The following is a 21,050-nucleotide window of genomic DNA, read 5'->3' as shown; positions in this document are numbered from 1 at the left end:
GTTAGTTCTTTTTTTCCGATTTTCCTTTCTCTCTTTCTCTCTCTGGTGTCATGGCGTACTGCATGCGGACTTTTTTGTAAGCCTCAGCGAAAGATTATATTAATGCTCGGTAAGATTAATAATCATTCTAAGTTCACTGCGAGATTGACATCGATTATTGCTTATGTCATTAGGTAATTGCTAGCGTCGTCAGATAAATGCTTATGTTAGATTTTCTTAGCTTCTTATATTCTAACCTAGCAATGCGATACCGATATCTGAACCGTCATATGCACGCAATTACGTCTCTACTTTCGTAATCTGTACGTTCTAAACAATCATTTAAGTTTGTATTAAACCGCCTTATGGCATATGAATCAGAATCAATGAGTAACATTTATTTGCAAACTTGACGATTTTCCGCTAATTGTCCTTTGCCGTTAGTCATCACTGGCGCCCAGACACGCTCGGCACCACATTGGGCACAGCAGTCACAACGTAGCCACAAGTATTTTGCGGTTATAGGTTTTGGCCTATCATGTTCTCTCTCAGGTTTCTCTCTGATTTTACTCTATATGCTGTAATATATGTTAGGATCTGAGCACAAGAATTGTCGTAACATTTACTTAGGCCCATTCTACAATCAGTCGTATGTCGGAGTCGGGCCTATTTCGGACCGTGTGATTTTACCCTAAGGATAAAATCACACGGTGCGGAAAAGGACTGCGGAATAGAGAATGCGTTATTGAAACAACCAATTAGCGCTATTCGAAATAACGCAGAATAATGCTAATTGATTGCTTCTATGACGCATTCTCTATTCCGCAGTCGGTTTTCGCACCGTGTGACTTCACCCTAAGGGTACGTCAATGAACAACCTCAGCGTTATTCTGTATTTAAAGTTGCAGAATAGCGAGTGCGTCATTGTCTTGTAATAATCGTCATATTTTGAGAGGTTGAAATAATTTGATTGATATAATGGAATTGAGTAATGTCGAGACGAATGAAACAAAATGACAAAATTTGAGTGCATAAATATAGATACCAAGATCAAAAAAACAATGATGCATCACATGCGATTTCAGTGTGCACTTTTCCGTACTTTTTCATCACGCCAGTTTTGTATGCTGTTCACATGATGCGAAAAAATAATAATAAATTCGTTAAAACAGTTCAAAAAATTATTGTAAATATTAATTGTAAAACAATAAATACTACAACAGTGATAATTGTTTTTACAATTTAAAAAATTATATTTCATTTTAATAAGCAAATTATTAACATGAAGTTAGTAGTTTTTAAATTACAATATATTCATGCTGGATACATCTTTGATGCATCATGTGAACATAGCACACAAAACTTGCGTGATGGAAAAGCGCGGAATAGCACTGATTGATTGCTTCAATGACGCATTCTGTATTCCGCAATCCTATTCCGAACTATGTGATTCCATCCTAAGTAAGGGTGAAATCACATGGTGCGAAAAACGACTGCGGAATAGAGAATGCATCATAGAAGCAACCAATCAGCGTTCTTCTGCGTTATTCCGAATAGTGCTAATTAGTTGTTTCAATGACGCATTCTCTATTCCGCAGCCCTTTTCTTCACCGTGTGATTTCATCCTAAGTGTTACAACAAGTCTTGTGCTCAGACTCTTATTATTGTAAACAATTGATAATAAAAGAGAAAAATATCAGGGCGTTCCTCGTCTCGATCTCAGACCTGTTCTTTGATTTGAGGATCGATTCTGTATCTTGAAACAAGGTGAAAATCAATATAAAAGTGAGCGAATTTACTAGAATACTAATAATTTCATTGATCAACATCTAGTAAATTTGCTCACTTTTGTAATTTTCACTTCGTTTCAAGATATAGAATCGATCGCTAGAATCGATCCCTTGATAGATTTTTAGATTTTCTGTCACTGAGCCACACAGTGACGCTATTGGTATTTCTGTTGTGTCTATATCTAGTAAATTTCTTCACTATATATTGTAATACAATACAATATACAATATTTCAAGTAAATTTTCCTCAGAGAGGAAGTTTTGGAACGTAGCCCAAGAATAGGGGCCTTTTCTAATCTCAATAGTCGTCAATTTTAACGCTTAATATCTTGTTTTGCGAGGCTGATCGCCGCGGTTTTCTGCTGGATTCTTTCGTTTTAAGTGAAAACACGTTGACGAGTTTAATTTCATTAAAATCGGAGGTGAGGTAGCTGTGCTAATTCGGTCACTTTTGCACTACACTAGATCAGTGCATACTAAAAATTGTTTTACATGACATTAGCAAAGTTAAATATAAAAATATATAAATATTTTAAACGATTAATTATTTACTAATGATATTGTCACGTTATTTAACAAAATATATGTGTAATCATTTTATTGTCAAAGTTGATTATATTGTATTACTGCATTGAGATATTGGTAAATGTTAAGAAGACTCCGGTCCACTCAAATTTTGATAAAAATATACTCAATTGATGCGTTTTCTTATGAAAATTAAGAATCTATAAGAAAAAAAGTGTCGCTCTGGTGATGTAACAGATTTCCTGACCTGCATGGTCATCAACTTTAACTTAAAATATCTCAGTCGCGAGGCAGAGCAACACTTTTTTCTTGTAGATTCTTAATTTTCATAAAAAAACGCATCGATTGAATATATTTTTGTTAAAATTTGAGTGGACCGGAGTCTTCTTAACATTTACCTAATTATCTTTTTTTCTTGTCAAATCTATATTTTTACACGAAAACGCATCAATTCAGTATATTTTTTATCGAAATTTAAGGTGAAGGAGCTTTTAACATTTATCAATATCAATATATTAATATAATCTTACATACTGTGATTCCATGTATAAAACTTAAAATGCTCAATGATGGAAGAAGAATCTCAAGTGATAGAACATTTTTTTGGAGTATATTTATTATATTGTATGAATCCAAAATATAAGGGAAGAACTTATATAGGTTATACTGTGGACCCAAGACGTAGAATTAAGCAACATAATGCTGGTAAGAAGCACGGTGGAGCATGGAAAACTAGTAACAGAGGACCATGGTAATTAAGAATTCTATTACACACACATACACACACATACACATACACACACACACAGAGCATCCCACAAATAGGTGGTCAAACTTTGGTATCATATTCTACTGTTCTTAAGGATGAAAAAGATTATATAAACATAGGTCCAGAAAAAGGTTATGTAAACATAGATCCAGAAATTTTTCCTTTTTAGAATATAAACATTTTTTGTTTACGAGAGAATATTTTAAAGGTTTGTAATTTATTCAAAGAAATTGCTGAAAATGACTACCTTGTGCTTCACGATACAGCTGCTGTGCTTCTCTGAAATTCCCGTTAGCTTATCCATATGTAAAACGAATATATCTGTTTCCTTAATATTTGAATAAATCATTTTGGTAACACTATCTTAATCATGCAACGTTTAGATAATAACTAATTTATTATGATAAGCTGCCTTTCATGACAGTATCACTTACTCATTTGTACAATATTTATTTCATGTAATATCTGTTCATGTAAATTTTTGAGATAAACAAAAAGTGCTTATATCTCAAAAAGGAAGAATTTCCGGACCTGCATTTTATGACATTTTTCAATCCTTATACATAGAATACGATACTAAAGTTTGGCCACATATTTCTGGGATGCCCTGTATATCATACATACATAGGGTATGTCTCTGCATACAGTGCCAAACTGCTACAGTGACTTCAGCATGAAAATAAGTCGAAAATATCTAATATATATATATATATATATATATATATATATATATATATATATATATATATATATATATATATATACAGGGTGGGCCATCTATTGGTACGTTTTTGAATTTCGTCGTATGGCAACACCGAACGAGCTACAGACCCGAAATTTTGACAGTTTATTAGTCATACCGTCCGCGGCACGAAACAACATGTTTTCTCTTGAAGAGCGTTTTGAAATTTTAAAAACTTATTTTCAAAGTCAGTGCTGTGTCGCCGAAACTGTACGAATTTTGAAAAGAAATATGGGTCGTGATAGAGCACCCACCGAAGGAGCTATACGCAAATTGGTGAGGAAAGTTCGTGAGAAAGGGATGTTAGTGGATGACATTATATTACGACTGTTTTGAGTGAAATTGGCGCCGAGGTAGTCCAAAATGTCATTAATAATTGGGGTGACCGAATGGCATACTGTAAGGCCAGTAGAGGGAGCCACATGAACGAAATCGTTTTTCATTCTTGACGCGGATACTTTTAGCTTCACAACAAAAAAAAAATTAATAAAAAATATCAATGTATGCTCATTTGATCGCATTTTTAAAAACGTACCAATAGATGGCCCACCCTGTATATATATATATCCGATTCCAAACGGTTTTGAAGTTATGGGATAAGAAAAGATAAGTTGTCGAAACGCAAATATTGTTTACATTTTGAGGACAAATGAAAGATCAGAAAAAGATTTAGGATTTAGAACAACAGAATAATGAATATTAAACAACATTTACTACAATTCATATTTTCTTACTTCAATATTCTGTAACTCTGAAACCGTTCGGAATCAGACATATGTTTATTAGACATTTTCGAATTGTTTTCATATGGTGAAAGTCATTATAGCAGTTTTGGCATTGTAAACACTCTGTATATAATTATATAAATGATGTAAAACAAACCAATGAAATAGATATTTTATATGTATATTCTAATTTCCTATAAAATTATATCATATTCAGGAACATGATCTTAATTGTTCATGGATTTCCCAACAGCACTTCTGCACTTAGAGTAAGTTTTGAGCAAATTTATATTTTTTTAAGAAAAACATTGTGTAATTTTTTAAATAAATTTTTTTTTATATCATAAACATTACTTTCATTGTTTTAGTTCGAATGGGCTTGGCAACATCCAGATGTAAGTAGGCGATTAAAACACATTCCTAAGAAGAAGTCATCGCAGAAAATACTTGATTTTCGATTGATAGTACTCTCTGAGATGTTAAAAATTGGACCTTGGTGTCGTCTACCTTTAACTATACGATGGTTGGACTATCAATTTTCAAAAAATTATTACGAACATATATCTCCACCGTTACACATGCCCATATGCTATAGCAAAGTCACTAGTTGTAAAGTTAAACAAACACAAAAAACAAATGAAGATAATATTCTATCACAAGAATCACAATTGCCAAAAAAATCATTAATGTTTTGTTCTCTTTGCGACTCGAATATAATAGAGAAAGATTCTGTCACTTGTGTAAAACCAAAGTGCCTTTTGATTGTTCACTTAATCTGTTTAGCAAAAGAATTTTGTAAAGATGATATGATCTTACCAATCGAAGGTATTTGCCCTATGTGCAAGTCTAATGTCCTCTGGGGAGATCTTATAAAAAAAAAGAACGGTTGTTATCAAGATCTTGAAGAAATTGATATTAATTTTTCCAATAATGATATTTAGTCAAATAAATAAGATCTTATAATTATCTAAAATATAATAAATACGAATTTTTACCTTGTACTTTAAATCAACAATCTAAGTTATCACACCTTTCGCGCGCGCGCGCACACGCACGCACGCACGCACGCACGCACGCACGCACGCATAGTGCATAATCGAATCAACTAATCAGAATCTTTCCTTTCTTCTCCAATTCCATGAAAAAGAAGAATTTCAATTGATTCCTTTATGCACTATGCATTATGCGTTATGCAAGAGTCTGTGCTGCTGCTATAAACCAGGACGGACGTGTTTGCTTGTTTTGGCTTGAATATTGCGTCATCCTTAATTTTTACGTCTGCCGGGCTTTTTGTTTCGATTTCACATTTCGTTTTTATTACTCTCCCACCGGCGCATTTTCATTATGAAGGTATGCGTGGAATATATTTGATACTGGCCATTGTTTCGTTGTTTGAAACAATGTTTTATTTGAAATTTTATATTTTTATTAAACAAATTGTATATATATTTCTTTATAATTACATTATTTCTTTACAATTATAATATTTCTTTATGCTTATAATATGAAATACATCAATAAAAAATGTTTTACGTTATTTCATGTCTACAAGTTTTTCAATAAGCTTGTCATTTCCTTACATTGTGATTCGTGCTGACATAGTGAGGGTAAGTTAACATGAGCCAATAGAAAACATAGGCCGATAGTCAGATTCTATTTTTTTAGGAACTCTAGAGCGGACTAAACTGAGTCGAAAAGTCCTCTACAATTTTCACAATAGTTAACAAGATATTAATTATTAAAAATTGTCGAATATTGGTCTTCAATAATTTTTTACTCAAATTCTATTAACTTTACAGAAAACCAGCAAGAAATAAAAATTATTTATTTTCTTCACATTGAATTCCAAGAATTTTTTCAGAATTTTTTATTAATTTTTTAGTAAAGATGATGCATTTTCTTTTATATTTATAGATATATATTTCTATAAAGTTGATAGTATTTGAGTAAAAAAAATATTAAAAATTAATATTAATCAATTTTTAGTAATTAAGGGGATCGCTTCATGTAAACCGCTAAAAAAAAAATCATTTTTAGGAACTTTTTTTTTAAAGCAATGGATCATTTTAAAAATTATTGATATTTTATTATATATTACGACTAAAAAAATTTTTTTTTATTTCAATGTAGTTCATTTTGTAATTTTTATAAATAAATGTTGACGCAACCTCGTCGCGTGAATCAGTAGGAAATCTAACGCCTTTTGTATTTGTACGAAACAAAAAAACAAAATAGTTTCTTTTGTATGATAGTATCTTGTCGATGAACCTAAAAAATAAATTAAAAGTTGAAAATTAACAAAATTTAAAGACATAAATAAGATTTTGACCTAAAAATTTCAATTTATTTATGTAATAACAATAGTTTTAATTAATTATTTTACTAAATTTATAGATCCATCGACAAATTATGACATTAAACAATATGTATACATAGGGACAACTCGATCGATTGAAGTTTTTGAGTTATCTTTCCTACCAGTTTCGAAAAACTAGTTTCGAGGAAAACGCGGAAATTGGTATGATCAAAAATTGTGAGAACGCTGTTGTTAGAGTCCCTATATAAGAGTCTTATATAGGATAATCTTTGGTTTTGAATTAAAACGGCGTCTACGATTCTGCGCAGTATTACTGCACTGAATCTGTGTTTCCCTGGCAGGAAAATTATGTTATCGGTAATGTCAAGAAAAGATGTGAGACGATGTGAGAGACGATGCCATAAATATTATGCTTAACTCCATTTCTATTATAAACAGGTAAGCCTATACATTATCTTATCAAAGATCTTATTAAAGATATTAACTCGTCGATAAAAATGACGGGCCAAATCTGATTTGACTTTGCAGACCTCACGTGGTACGATCTTGAAGCTCTGAATTCAGGGCTGCCAATTTCAGATAATATAATCTCCATCTTTTTATGTGGTTATGTATTCATATACGTACGAACATTAATATGATTCCATTAATATGAGTCGAGAGCGAACGAGACAGCGAAAGAGAGCGAGAGCCCGACGTTCTCACTCTAGTCGCGACTGAAAACCGAAAATGCTTTCTCAGCAATCTCGGCTGCTCGGTGTACATCAGTATAAGGACATTCGAGATAACATATAAGTTTTAATAAATTTTAGTAATCACATACCTTTTCCATTAATGTATAATAGCAAAATTGATTTCAAAACGCGATAATTTACAAGATATTAATTATTTACAATTTTCCATGCGCGTTATATATCACGTTCATAAACGCAATATATAAGAACTCTGCATGGTCGTGCGCGTAAGGTGTGAGATCAATAAATTGGAGATCCTACGTTCTTTTTTCCTTTTTTTTTCATATATTTTTTCTAAAATGAAGTTATTAATAAACATATTAGGGCGAACATATTTTTATACAATTATTGAATTTATACGTGCACTTTAAAAGTTTTAAATCAACACTAAAATGTAGCCAAACAAAAACAAAATATAGTCAAGTTATAGTTAGAATATAAATAAAATTACTGAAATCATATAAGAGGTCGGACACAATATAAATAAATATAAATAAATTAAATCTTCATTGTGTCAGTGAGTAGTAAAAAATTCAAACTAAAACTATTTTGTTCAAATGCAAAAAAAAAATGGAATCATAAGTTAAAGTTTTTATAATTATGTTATACTTGTATAAAGTCAAATTGATATATGTACCTTAGCCAAAATTGAATGTCCTGAAGTACATCTATATATACATATAAAAAATAAATTTATAAGAAAATTCAATTTAATAACAGATTTTATGAAAAGATTATATTCAATAGACCAAACAGTAAAAATGTTTCATGTCATAGTAATTCCAAATTTAATGCTCTTAGTGTTTTAATAGTAAAGTAAGTAAGGGAGGGAGGGATAGATAGAGAGGGAGGGAGGGGGAGGGAAGAGAGGGGGGGAGTATGAATTTTATGAAAATAAATTCATATTCTCTTAATGAAAATAAATTCATCAGATGGAATGCTCGTTTTTTTTTCAATATAATAATTCTAGCCCTGATTTTTATACTTTTTGTATTGCAATAAAGCGTCGTGTATTTTCCTACAAGTGACACAGTGCAAGACAGTGATCATGTTATTTTGTCCTTGTCTTTTACAAGAATGTAATGATACACTGTGTCACACCGTGTATCTACTCAAGATTTGATTTGAAAATCCTTTCTGGCCTTTTGTAACAGAAAGCAATAAGGAATAAGGCTAACAGGCGCCACTGCAAATTGTGAATTTTTGTATATGCACATCTTTGCGTATATGTAAATGTTATACTACGCATACATTGTAAATACATATATACAAAAAAGTATTCTACGAACAATTAATGTTTCTTGTAATAAATTAATAGCAATATGATCTAATATTAATATTTTCAAACAATTAAGTACGATAACGTACTTAATCATGCTTTAAAGGAAATTATAATTATAGAGTATTAAATGTTTATTTTAAAAGAATAAAATGGACGTTTCAGATACTTTTACAATAAATAAATTACTTTTTCATAGCCATGATGATCTCCTCTGAATTAAAATATTTTAAAAATTAAAATATTTTAACATATTAAAATATATTAAAATATTGATATTTTAAATATTCTTTATTTGTTTTTACAAAAAACTTAACTTTGTATATATACAAATTAATAAAATATCGTAAAAGAATTTGTATAATTAATATGACTATTGAATTATTAATTTTTTAGTCGAATTAAAGTTTCTACTAGACAGATTAAACATCAATTGTTACAATTAGTCATTTAACAGGTTACAAATCTACATATTTACATAATCAGTATTTGTAGTAATATTTGTTGTAATAATTATTTATTGTATTTTATACAGTCATATTAGTAAAATTAAAGAGAGACCATTATATGCACTTTTTTAGAAATTTATAAATGAAAAAGCGCAATATAAAAAGTATTTTCTTCAATGACTAATTTTGTAACATAACGAATTGAAAATGTAAAAATTAATTAACTTTACTCTGTCAGACAGCACAGAATATTTATAAAATATTTTATAAATACTCTACTAATGTACTGGCTGGACTAATAGTCGAATAAATTCTTAAAATAAATATTAATATTAAAATAATAATAGAATTATTCTCTCTTTCTCCTGTGGTTTTTTTCCTTAATTTTGATATAAAAATATAAATAAATATTATATAAAGTAATAAAATTTTAAGATTAAATAAACTCTTTATCTCCGGTTGCACCAACGTTAGTTTAATTTTAAGCGAGGCTTAAAACTCTCTTTGTTTCTGTCTCTTTTCGGTTTTAAAACGAGATAGAGAGAATTTTAAGTTTCGTTTAAAACCAAAGTAATGTTGATGCAACCGGATCTTAGTGCATTAATGCAAAAAATATTTTTAATTAAAACCTGTTTTAATAATTTAACAATAACTTCTTCATACATTACATACCCAAATAATTAATTAATTTATACCAATGCTTAATTTAATTTATACTGTGCTTTCATTGTAAAATATTAACTTTTTATCTCGCTACATGTGCTTTTATTTATGTGTTGAGATAAAAAACCACTATCCTGATTGAAAATAAACAACAATCCATTGTTTGGGTATTTCAAAATGAATCGAAACCAACAAAAGCTGTTCGTTCATGCAGTGTTGCCAAGCAAATGATTGCTTGTTTCTTCAGTTATATCGGATATGTGGCAACCGTGGCTTTAGAGGATCGAAGGACTGTAAATACTGATTGATATACAACAATTTGTTTGCCAGAAGTCATAAATGAATTGCGTAGAACAAACCGAAATCGTCGCATCATCCTTCATCATGACAACGCCAGTCACACAGCACGTCAAACCGTTGATTTTTTCAGAAAAATGTCGAATTGATGACTCATTGTCCGTATTTACCTGATTTATCACTTAATGACTTCTTTTTGTTCCCAAACATTAAAAAGAAGATGCGTGGTGATTTGAGTCGCCTGAAGCAGCTGTTGAAACATTTCGTATACTGATTTCTGAGATTACAGCCTCAGAGTGGAAAAAATGCTTTGAAAATTGATTCGAGCGTATGCAAAAATGTATCGATCTTAAAGACGAATACTTCGAAAAACAATAAAGCCATTTACCGAATTTTACATGTTTTTTTTTCATATTGTTTGCAGAAACTTTTCCAGCAGCCTACGTATATATTATGTGGTAAAAAAATAACATTCTAACCTTTTTATAAATCATTACGATTATTATTTTTGGTAAATATTAATAATGGAAGCAACTCCGATAATCTTGATCTTGACATGCGTTGTTAAGGTCATGACCCTGAGTAATCTCCAACAGATGTTAACCGTCGCTCATCGTTCGTTAAAAAGTTATTAACAAAAAAAGGTTGAAAAAATAACGTTTTATTTCTGCTAAATATAATATTGAAAAATATCAATAAATGACAATAATGTTAAATGAACTGATATCTATGTAGAATTATCTAACGATTCTAACGGATACAATTCGCTTATTATTTCAAAAAAACGTTCAATACGTTTGTTAAAAAAACCCACCCAAACAAATGAACAGTATAATCACGTGAAATAATACATTGAGTCAGGGAGAGGAGGGTGAGAGTCGAATGTGAGAGTCGTGCGCCCCTGAAATAGGGGGGGAAGTGAGAGTCGAAAATGAGAGTCGTGCGCCCCTTTGTAAGGGGATGAAGGAGGGAGGGGTGAGAGTCAAAGGTGAAAGCCACTTAAAACCTGTTGGAGATCTTTCAAGTCATGACCTTGACGACATGTCAAAGTCGCGGTCGTCGCGGCATTCCCTGCAGTGCACGACTATTAAACATATTTTAAAGCAGGTAATTTTCGTGTAGTTGAACTTCTTTTGTTAATAACTTCTTAACGAATAACGAGCAACGGCTAAGACTTATTGGAGGTCACTTAGGGTCATGACTTTGACAACATATGTCAAGGTCAAGATTATCGGAGCTGCTTCCGTTATTATTAATATTAATCTTATTTTTTTCTCAGAAAAAATGATTGTTGTGTGTATGACTGGTTGTTGTATGCCCGCATGCAAAAACAATAACGAAAAAGATTTTTTGCTACGACCTTTTCCACGTAACGGAGAACGGAGGACCTTATGGGTGTCACAAATAAAGCCCAAAAATTGACTACCATCTCGAAACTTATGTGTTTGTGAAGTAAGTTATGTAGTAATTATTAAATGAAATGAACAAATATTTATATATGTAATAATATTTTTTGGATCCATTTTGCTGAAAACATGTGAGAGAAAACTCGAGTCGATAGGATAAGAAAATTAAAACACAATGCTGTGCCAACAATTTTTTCAATTGTTCATCAAGGAAAAGAAAAAGAAGAAAACTTTCATATAGTATGTTCATTCACTTTAAATATTATGTAAAATCTAGAATATACAAAATGATTATGTATTTTCTAATAGGTAAACCACTCCGAAGGAACCACTTCACAAAACATCTGTCACCCTTCTCTTGGCTACATCAAAAGAAGTTACAACACAAATGCATATACACGTGAAGCATATTCCACAGAATATTCAGTTTGTTAAAATCATGGGAAATACTAAATAAAGTTTTTAATAATGACCAAATCCAAATGGCTGCAAACAGACTCTTCAAGAAGAAAAGTATATAAATAGTCTGAAGAAACAATAAGAAAAGCACTTAGAATAAAATTTTTTTGCTTTGAGAATGGCTATAAAGAGTTGATACAACAAAATATTCCTTTGTTGTCAACACATATACTGAAAAGAATTGAGACAATTAATTTTCAACCAGGGATATGTGATGACATCTTCACAGCTTTGAAAGACAAAGTATCACTGTTTCAGGATGATAGAGAGAAAAATTGCATGCTAGCGTTGGATGAAATGAATCTTGCACGTGGTGAACAGCATGATTCATCAGAAAATTCTATTATCGGTTGTACTATAATACTATCCATAAACATGGTACATCTATGAACTCTATTTAATATTATTACTTATTATTACTGTTGCTATTATTATTACTATTATTACTATGCTTTTCTTGTTATTCTGAATTAGGAGAAAATCCTTTTGCTACTCATGGATTAGTTTTTATGCTTGGAGGTTTATCTACTCGAAGGTCGTTGCTTATTATTACACTTCTGATGAATTTGATGGTGCATGTTTAAAATCTATAATTGAAAAAAATATTGAAAAAGCTGAGTCGATATGTACATAGAGGTCTATATGTACATAGTGTTACATCAGATATGGGAGGGATGAATCGAGGAATGTGGAGAGTCTTTTCTATTTATACTGGCAAATATGCAAAAATACATAATTTTATCTGTCATCCAATCGATAATAGGTGAAAATTATACTTTTTTTGCTGATACTCATCTTTTGAAGAATCTAAGAACAAACTTAACGAATAACAAAATTATCTCGTTATCAGAGCAATTTCAAAACCTTAACAACTTGTCTTCAAAAATTGTTCAAGTTACTCATTTACAAGAATTGGTTGAAATATAAGAAAATTTGTTGTTTAAGCTAGTATCAAAATTGAATAATGATGTTATCACCGACAAATTTTAATAAAATGAAGGTGAGCCTAGTAACTAATATGTTGAATAGAAACATATATTAGTAGTGCATTAAACTTTTTAGGACAGGAACAAAATAAAGATGACTACAAAACAATGGCTTTATTTATTGAGGTAGTTTCGAAATGGTTTGCATTACTTACTTTGCGAACTGCAAAAGCATTACGAAAAATAGCCAATAATGAAAATGTATATAACGAAAACATTCAGTTTCTAGAATCTGTTCTTGATTTATTTCGTAATATCCAAATTGGTAAAGACAAGCAATTTAAACCTGTACAAACTGGTGTCATGTTAACAATGCAATCTTTTATAGAACTGACGAAATACCTAGTTAATGATCGAAGATACGTATTTGTATTAAGAGCGCGATTTACTCAGGACTGTGTGGAAAATTTATTTTCTAATATAAGAAAGAAATTTCTTAACATGTTACAATTTAAAAAGATTTTATGTGTATCCCAATATTTAAAATCATTGGAAAACAAACTAATTACGAACAGGATGACGATATTCTGATCCTTCATTTTTCCATGACAAAAAAACGTTCTAAAACAGACAAATCAAATGCTTCAAGAAGTATTTGTAATTCCTCCTGAAGCTGAAAACAGAAACGTTTGTTTCAATAATTTAGAAATGAACTCTTTATACTCTCATTATATCTCATTTTGTTATCTCACTATATCTCATTATATCCCGTATTGTTATTATATTATTGTTATTATATCTCGTATTGTTTTAATATTAAATAATTTTACAAAAGAAAGAAGAATGAATAGACATGTATTGACATATTTTTTATATAATTATGTATGTTTATACATATTTGTGCATGATTATACAATTATTTATGTAAGTTTATGTATATTAGGTGTAGTAAAAAGAAATCCATTATTTTTCCAATAGATGACTTTAGTAATCTGTATCTCGTCTACGCGTGATAATATACGAGTATATATATATATATATATGTGTATGAATATATATATGTATTTATACATAAAAAACTTTTTATCGTGAACATAAATTTTATTCTCACTATTACTATGTATCTCAAATATAAATTTTACCGCGCATTCATTGTACTCGAAGTGGGGATATAATAGCATTGATGATTGGAATTCAAAGCCAATGAAAATTTTCACAAGATCGTTCAGACTCTTATATAGGGACTCTAGGTGTCGTGAAACGAAAGTCATATCTCGATCGAACTAAATCAGATGACTATTTTTGACCACGCTTTTTAACAGCCATGTAAGTTTGGACTTCAGCCTCTTAGGTATCCATAGTTAGATCTTATATTTAAGACCGTCTTAAGTATAGTTTTAAGAAATCACGAACCAATCAGACGGCTGTATTAGCGTCTTAAGACATTACTTAAGACATTACTCTACAACTCTTGAAATAAGAATCGACTATGAATACCGGACTTATTATCGAATCTATACTCCATGATCGAACCGAACAGAGGATCTTGGCGCGCGCACCGTATATCTGTGCATCATAAATGGGTTGTAATTTCTTAACTTATTCGAATTTCGTTCTGTAATTTTGAGAATATATTTACTACTATCGATTAAAGTAAACAAAATTTTTTCGATTTTTTGAACCAGTTATATGAGGTGACTCTCTTAATATCTTATTAATCATTGCGAAAATTGTAAAATGGTAGAGGACTTTTCGACTCAGTTTAGTCCGCCCTATTTGGCAAAAAATTGCAGGACACTGTATATCAATAGTTTGATATAAGACATATTTGACATCATTAATTTTTCGATAAACAATTATTAGTTTTTCAAAAGATTGAAATATTAATGTTAATTATTACAATGTTACATAGTTTCAATATTTTATCTATGTAATTAATTGCGTAATAAATGTAAATTATTTATATTTTTCTTTACAAGATTAAATACTGACAATAAAAGTTTTTCTTAATTATTTTTCATATTATTATTTTATACAATTATATCAATATTCGATATGTATTATAAAAAAAATTAGTTAATCTACAATACTGCTCATTATATAATAAATTCAAACTAAGAAATTAAGGAGCCAAACTGAATCAATTATGCTAATAATCAATAAACATCAATCTTTAAATTACAAATGTTTCGATTATTTTACTAGAAATGATCATAAAAATGATCGAAATGCATTTTTAATCTAAAGATTGATGTTTTTTGATTATTAGCATAATCGATTCAGCATGGTTCCTTTAGCCCTGATTCGTTTGAATCTGTATTCATTTTGAGCCTTATTTGTAACTGCTTATTATAGCTAATTGTAAGTTAAAGAAAATTAGTATGCGACAAACTAATGACCGAGAAAAAAAAGGTATGTTATCGTTTGACACATTCGTTCATCGAGAGTAGACTTCAAGCATTTCGATGTGAATAGTACTGTTCGATCACGTACAAGTTCTACATAGTAACGGTTCAGCGTAGCGTATGCTAATTACATAGTAAACCAATGTCCATCGATTAGAAATCATTGATGCATTCATCATGTACGGTTATAAAAACTTCATATATCGTATGTCATTTAAATTAGGGTCAATTCACGTTTTACATATATACATATTTAAAAAAATGATATCGAGCACGCGAATACAAATTTCCTTCCATATGAACGATACGGATGAGACAGATAATTCATGAGATCAAGACATAGAAGAGCGAATTAGAAAAAAAATTGAATAGAATTTAATTTTCCAATTTTTCGTTAGAAAACTCAGAAGAAATATAAATTTATTATTATTTTTATACATATAATCGTAGTAAAATAATTTAAATAATGCATTCGTCTTTCAAAAATATAAATTATTTAACTCTGCAAAGTTATAAAAAAATGTTTTTTAACAAAATCGAATATATTTGAAGATTTATTTTCATATATCTGTTAAATGAAAGGAGATCCTAAAAAGATGATTAGTTATATTGTAAATAGTACTTACAGATGATTTACGTTTCATTGATACATCACTACATATTACTACAGCAATCTCACGCACACAGAAATGTAAATTTTCGTATAACAATAATGTTTTAATCAGATGTCTAAGTTCAATTTTAAGAATTTCACGTTATTTCTTCGTGTAAACTATTAGTCTGGACTAGTATTTCGTAAATATGGATTGCACAGCTTTTATATGAAGGAAATGTAGTCACGTGTGACAGCTCTGGAGCGTCATATTAAATTAAAAAATGGTAAAAAAGATATCAATTTCAAAATTTTTTTTTTGTCGTTCTTAACATAGACTCCACCATGTTTTAATGTGTATAATGTAATCCTGGAAAAGAACTTTCGAATTAGTAAAAGAGGAAAAAAGTAATTGTTATACAAAAATTATATGGTTTAATTGGTAATACAGACGACTTTAGGATCTTCTTATAGACAATATGATATTTTTTCCGTATTATTTATTAACATAAAGAAAGATGTTAAAAAGAGGCTGATTTTTCCCATAAAGGTGTAAACAAGGGTGTAAGTAAAAAGAAAAGCGTGTTTTATAGATTTTGACTTCCTGAATGCGAATGTTAATAAAAAGTTCAGGATCGCACGCACGCACGCACGCACGCACGCACGCACGCACGCACGCACGCACGCACGCACGCACGCACGCACGCACGCACGCACGCACGCACGCACGCACGCACGCACGCACGCACGCACGCACGCACGCACGCACGCACGCACGCACGCACGCACGCACGCACGCACGCACGCACGCACGCACGCACGCACGCACGCACGCACGCACGCACGCACGCACGCACGCACGCACGCACGCACGCACGCACGCACGCACGCACAATAACAAATAAAAATCATCAATGATTATAAAATATGAAATTAATAAAATATTTTATTTTAAATGCATAAATTAATTACCAAATTTTATTTCACGATAATATTACAGTAAAAATCAAAATAGAAATCACAATCATATGACAAATAAAAATAAGTGACACATGCATACGTGTCAAATAAAGTGCAAATATTAATGCAAATTAACATAATTGATAGTTAAATCCAATAATATTATTGCAATTATATATAATAATAAGCAAATATTAACACAAATTAATAATTTAAAATGATAAATAAATAAAAAATAATTTAAAATGATAAATAAATAAAAAATTTAAAATAATAAACACTAATAATATTCTTTGGTTATTATGCATAACTAGTTTAATATTTAGGTGCATAGCCATATTTTTAGTAGCAAAATTGGATCTGTTATCGTGAATTATCACAGAAAGCGTTTTTAATCAAAATGTGCAATATTTTTTAATTATTTTATTTTTAAAATCGTGACAATTTGGCAGCAAATACGGAAGGTCTTGGAATCTCTCGCATAAAAATTTTGTGATATTATCTTGAATTGAAAGAACTTCCAAATTTTATTTAATTATTGATGTCATGCTTTTAAAAAACTGAAACATTGAAGGATTGACATAAAATAATATGTCTCTTTTGTGAAACATTTAATACGCGTAAATGTATTAAAAGTATGCGCTTGGTGCGTCTTTGACCTCATGGCAGCAATAGATTTGTGGTATCAAAATATACCTGGAGAATAATATACATCGTTTAATAATTTATTTATATTAACAAAATCATAAAAGCAAATTCTTACTTAACACCGAACTAAAACCTCACATAATATCATCGATTATCAGACGGAGTTCAGTCTTGTCGTCCTATATCTTTAGCTCAAATTTTTCTTCTTTCTGGTTTTCGTGGAAAACGACACATTTTAAAACCTTTTTTGGGTTTGTGCAGTAATCTGCTCAGGCATTGTAGCTTTAATGTGTCAAAAAAACAAATATTGTATGTTAAGTTATAATGATTGACACAAATTCACGTTTTTATTTCATTAAAAGAATATATAATTTCACTTAATCCACTCACCTCTCCTTCTTCTCAGTCTAAACGACTTGCTAAATAAAATGAACAAACAAACTATTCATCTCTGACGGCTCTGATGCACTCAAAACTCGCTGGAAACAGTGTAAATGGCTGTGTAAATGGTGTACATATACTGATAGTACACACGCGTATCCAACTTCTGCTTTTGTTTCAATTTAGCGGATCAATCACCGATCGTTACCCTATTGTCCGTACTCTTATTATAATATATACTCTATCGTACACATATCATATTACCCCTTCCATCAAGGCTATATGTAATACTACTATGTTGCTAACGCAGCCTCTTTTTGAGAGTGGGGGGGTGTGCCAAGATAGTGAGATAGAAAATCGACTTCTCGCTTCCACAATTCGTGTACTTTGCGCATGCGGGGAACGTATACACACGAACTCATGGCACGTGTTGTAGAGATATTATAAAGTATAATTAAAAGAAATACCAAGTCTAAAATATATAATTGTACTTTACTTTTTGTATAGTACTTTTATATAGGTCAAATAACAAACTCAATTTCACTATTGAATACGTCGGACACAATAAATGTGATAAAATATGATAAAATAGGTTGGGAACACGCGCATACGCATTGCGAAAGTACACGAATTGTGGAAGTGAGAAGCGATCGTTTGCACCATGATGTTTTCGGCAGCTCTTAATTGCCGTTAGCAATATAGTAGTACAGGGTCCGGCAAAATGATCTCCCACATTTTGCACCGCCACTGTCCCCGAACCACTGAAGAGAGGGAGAGCTTAGCGTAGTCGGTTGGTAGCTCGCACCTTGCCATTTCAGTTGTCGTCATGAATTGGACGGGCGAGCATCGTGCCTTCGTTATTGAAACATTTATGAAAAATAACGAATCTGTGATTACGATGCAAAGAACTTTTCGTACTCACTTCGCGCTTGGTAGACATGCTCCAGTTCCAGATCGCAAAACAATACTGTTGGGCTACCTGAAAGCGAAGGTTTTTCAACACCACCCCCGAACCATTGACGAATTGAAAGCAGCAATACGCCAAGAAATTACAGGAATATCGCCTCAAATTATTGCTCGAGTGATGGAAACTTTTAGAAATTAGCTTCGAATGTGTATCGAAAAAAATGGTCGCCACTTGGACTCTGTAATTTTCAAAACTCAATAAAAACAAATGGCATAGCATAAATTTTCAGTTAATAAAAATAAAATCTAAATAGCATTTACAATGGCATTTTTATTAAAGATTACAATGTGGGAGATCATTTTACCGGACCCTGTATTACATGTTATGACCTAAGTTTTAAGTCTTAAGTTGTAAGAAATTCATCAATTTTCTTGTAGCACTTAAAGCTTAAGTAATACTTATTGTAGAATGCTCATTATTCTCTGCAGGAATGTTCTCAGATCCATGAATTAATTGTTAAACAAAGCTAAATGCTGCTACAAAAAAACATTATTTATTCAGAGTTTATTCAGACACTGGTCACTGCTTATCTGAAAAATACAGGCACTAAGAACAGGGAATAAGAAATTTCAATCTGTCAGAAACTGTGTACTCTATATAGAGTGCAAGTTTTCTGATATAAATACTAAATCTGTTATTCTTTGATTACAAATAAATACTGAGCGCAACTGTTATATAATGTAAATATACTCGTAATAATAATATATAGATCTTATAAATATTATGTAATATACAGGGTGTTCTGAAAGTGCTGGGATACTTAAATAACTTTTAAACGGATGAAGATAATTGAATGAAACTTGCAGGACACTTATTACATCAGAAGGGCTATCTTTTGACATAAGGGGTAACAACCTTTTTCCCTCCTGGGATGAAATACGTTCAAAAGTCCTAAATGGCATAAGGGATCAAGTGATGGCTCTTTCGAATAACCTCGGAAAGAACTATTGAATGAGACATAACGTAACCCGGCACCCTAGTTATCAGCATCTTTTATTATGTTAAAATTATGCGCATATTTTCGTCATCTGCTCTTAGCGTAATCCAAGATTAATGACAGTAAGATATAAGCATCGATTCTAATCCACGGATACAGCAATCAGCAGATGGCTCTAATGTCGCGCGGATGGGGAGGGCGAAGTCACAGATGCTGGGTTCGAGGGAGGGAGAATCGCGTCATCGGGGTCTGTGTTAGAGGGGAAAAGAGAGTTTGTTCCTTCTCTCTTTCACTCGTTGCGTTCTCTCTTTAAACTATTGTCTTCTCTCTCTAACCCATTGTAAGATGCAATTCTCTCTCTTTTACCCGTTGCAGTCCTACACTTATTATTTGCGCTCTCTCTTCCTCCCGTTGCGCTCTCTTTTCTTTTCTTTTTTTTGCACACGATTTTATTCAATAGATATGATATTTACGATTTTTAATGATACGACTTAGAAACTAATTATGATAATATTTTTATGAATTTTTAATAATATAATCTAATAATATTAATTATAATAATATTCTATTTTATCAATGTAATACAAATGGTCAAGAGCGCTTTCTTATTGACTAATTCAATACTACTACGAAGATATGAAGAAGAACAGGCGAAAATACTGAAGATAAAATAATTTTAGAAGAAAAGAATATATATTTTAACATATATTTATTTATCATGTAATACACTATTAGTTCACATTCTATAATTTTTATCATAAATTTTGTATAAAGTGCAGCATCGTTTTTATTAATAATACAATTTTATCTTAAAAATGACATAAAATATTCGAAATTCTTACTGTGCGTATATTGACTCAGTCCATAGAATACATGTTCAACACATTGCTCAAGCTCAAATAAGAAAAGCACAGTTGTTGGTTTCATGTACAAACATGTGCCATTTAATGTTAACTTCACGTTATTCATCATAAATTTTAATAATTTTCATATTTAGATCTTGAATCGGTGATGATGATGGGACTGCTAACTGCATTAATCGCTCGATATCTGCACGCCTCTCGATAAAGATCTTCCACGTAGCATGAGGAGTATGAACA

The 21,050-nt window shown here is 31.0% G+C and overlaps 2 protein-coding genes and 1 pseudogene across 5 annotated transcripts in view; all 3 read left to right on the top strand.

The window, feature by feature from the left end:
* Nucleotides 1-21,050, top strand: part of Ald1 (fructose-bisphosphate aldolase) — a 142,468-nt gene that overhangs the window by 84,688 nt on the left and 36,730 nt on the right. The window lies entirely within an intron of this gene.
* slx1 (structure-specific endonuclease subunit SLX1) lies at nucleotides 1,951-6,067 on the top strand. 4 transcript variants are annotated; one of them, XM_087408579.1, is made up of 4 exons: nucleotides 1,951-2,411; nucleotides 2,774-3,045; nucleotides 4,784-4,799; nucleotides 4,899-6,067. In XM_087408579.1, the coding sequence occupies exons 2-4, from the start codon at nucleotides 2,861-2,863 to the stop codon at nucleotides 5,469-5,471; spliced, it is 774 nt and encodes a 257-aa protein (XP_087264705.1). In that variant the 5' UTR covers nucleotides 1,951-2,411; nucleotides 2,774-2,860; the 3' UTR covers nucleotides 5,472-6,067. The 4 variants fall into 4 exon arrangements, with proteins under 4 accessions (XP_087264705.1, XP_087264703.1, XP_087264704.1 ...); XM_087408577.1 differs by having other exon boundaries at nucleotides 1,954-2,191; nucleotides 4,748-4,799; XM_087408578.1 differs by having other exon boundaries at nucleotides 1,954-2,196; nucleotides 4,748-4,799.
* Nucleotides 11,805-13,904, top strand: LOC147908821 (uncharacterized; annotated as a pseudogene).

This window comes from Acromyrmex echinatior, chromosome 8 (assembly GCF_024713525.1).
Source record: "Acromyrmex echinatior isolate Ae372 chromosome 8, ASM2471352v2, whole genome shotgun sequence".
Taxonomy (NCBI): Eukaryota; Metazoa; Arthropoda; class Insecta; order Hymenoptera; family Formicidae; genus Acromyrmex; species Acromyrmex echinatior.
This window is presented reverse-complemented; position numbering and strand designations above follow the sequence as displayed.